At 26.0% G+C, this 1,292-nt stretch overlaps 1 protein-coding gene across 1 annotated transcript; it reads left to right on the forward strand.

The window, feature by feature from the left end:
* Positions 1-209: 209 nt before the first annotated feature.
* LOC130713681 (uncharacterized) lies at positions 210-845 on the forward strand. Its single transcript, XM_057563475.1, has 2 exons — positions 210-284; positions 632-845. The coding sequence occupies exons 1-2, from the start codon at positions 218-220 to the stop codon at positions 799-801; spliced, it is 237 nt and encodes a 78-aa protein (XP_057419458.1). The 5' UTR covers positions 210-217; the 3' UTR covers positions 802-845.
* Positions 846-1,292: the final 447 nt, after the last annotated feature.

Genomic DNA, 1,292 nt, shown 5'->3' on the forward strand with positions numbered 1-1,292 from the left:
ATATAACATCAATCAACTCAATGATGGTTTGAGCGAATATAAAGTAGGAAAGAATAAAATAACAGTAATTAAAATTATTAATAATTAAAATATTTTAATGCATTAATTTATGTGTTGACTCCTTAAAGTTTTGGTTTTTTGACTTGACAAAGAAATAGTATATAAGAAAACACCAGTAGCATTCATCTCATAGAAAATTTTGAAATTTCTCATAAAAATGGCTATTCGTGTTTGTCAACCTTTGCCTCTCCTAATTTTTGTAATTGCTTTAGTTCTATCTTCAGGTAAAAAGAATGAAGTAATTTTCCTTTCATATATCATATTTTTATCATGAAATCAATAAGCAAATTAGAAAATATTATTTTGTGTTATTACTTCATAGTCTATAGTGCTACACAAGTAAGGTTTGTAACAACATTTCATGTCTGAATTGTCTACCATTTTTATTTATCGAAGGTATATTATTAAGCACACCAAAAGTTAATTTTTGTAGAATCTTGTGTTGTTAATATGAAAACCCACGACACTATTATTAACTTATCCTTTTTTTTTTGAATGAATTATTAACTTATGCTTACTTGTGCATAAATTTGTAAATTAACTTTGTAAATTAACTTTGTTCTTACTGCAGGTCCAAGTCCAACAACAGGATTTAATTTGTTCCCCAACTTGTTCTCCGGTTGCTTAGGGTTTTGCACTTCTGGTGATGCCAAATGCAACGAGAAATGTATTAGTAAAGGGTATTCTGGGGGTGCATGTGGTGACCATGCTGGTTTGCTTTGTTGTTGTGATAAAAAATGATTTATATTGTAACTAAGAATTATTGATGACACTGATGAATAAAAATGTACTCAAACAAAGCTTTGGTTATGATGAAAGTTAAAATTCAAAAGAGTATTTATAACACACAATTTGCTTAATCGCAAGTGTATGAAAATTAAGAATGAAATTATCATTCACATTATGCTTACTTTTGAAATATAAGAAGATAGACATCGTATGAAAATAAAATTCTCACATGAAGATTTTTTCTAGCATTTAAGTTGACAGAAGAATAGTTATATTTTTACATAATGTTTTTATATTTTTAAATAAATTAGTGAGCAATATTTATCATTTCTAAACTATTTTTAGCGGCATATTAATATTTTTATTAATTGGCAAGTTTTAAATATTTAAGACTATAATTACAAATTTTTATTATAGTATTATTTTTTGGGTTTAAATAAAGAATTTAGAATGTGATAGTTTTATGTTTTTGATACGTAGAAATGCTTTTAACACTGGTTAAC

This window comes from Lotus japonicus, chromosome 4 (assembly GCF_012489685.1).
Source record: "Lotus japonicus ecotype B-129 chromosome 4, LjGifu_v1.2".
NCBI classification, from domain to species: domain Eukaryota; kingdom Viridiplantae; phylum Streptophyta; class Magnoliopsida; order Fabales; family Fabaceae; genus Lotus; species Lotus japonicus.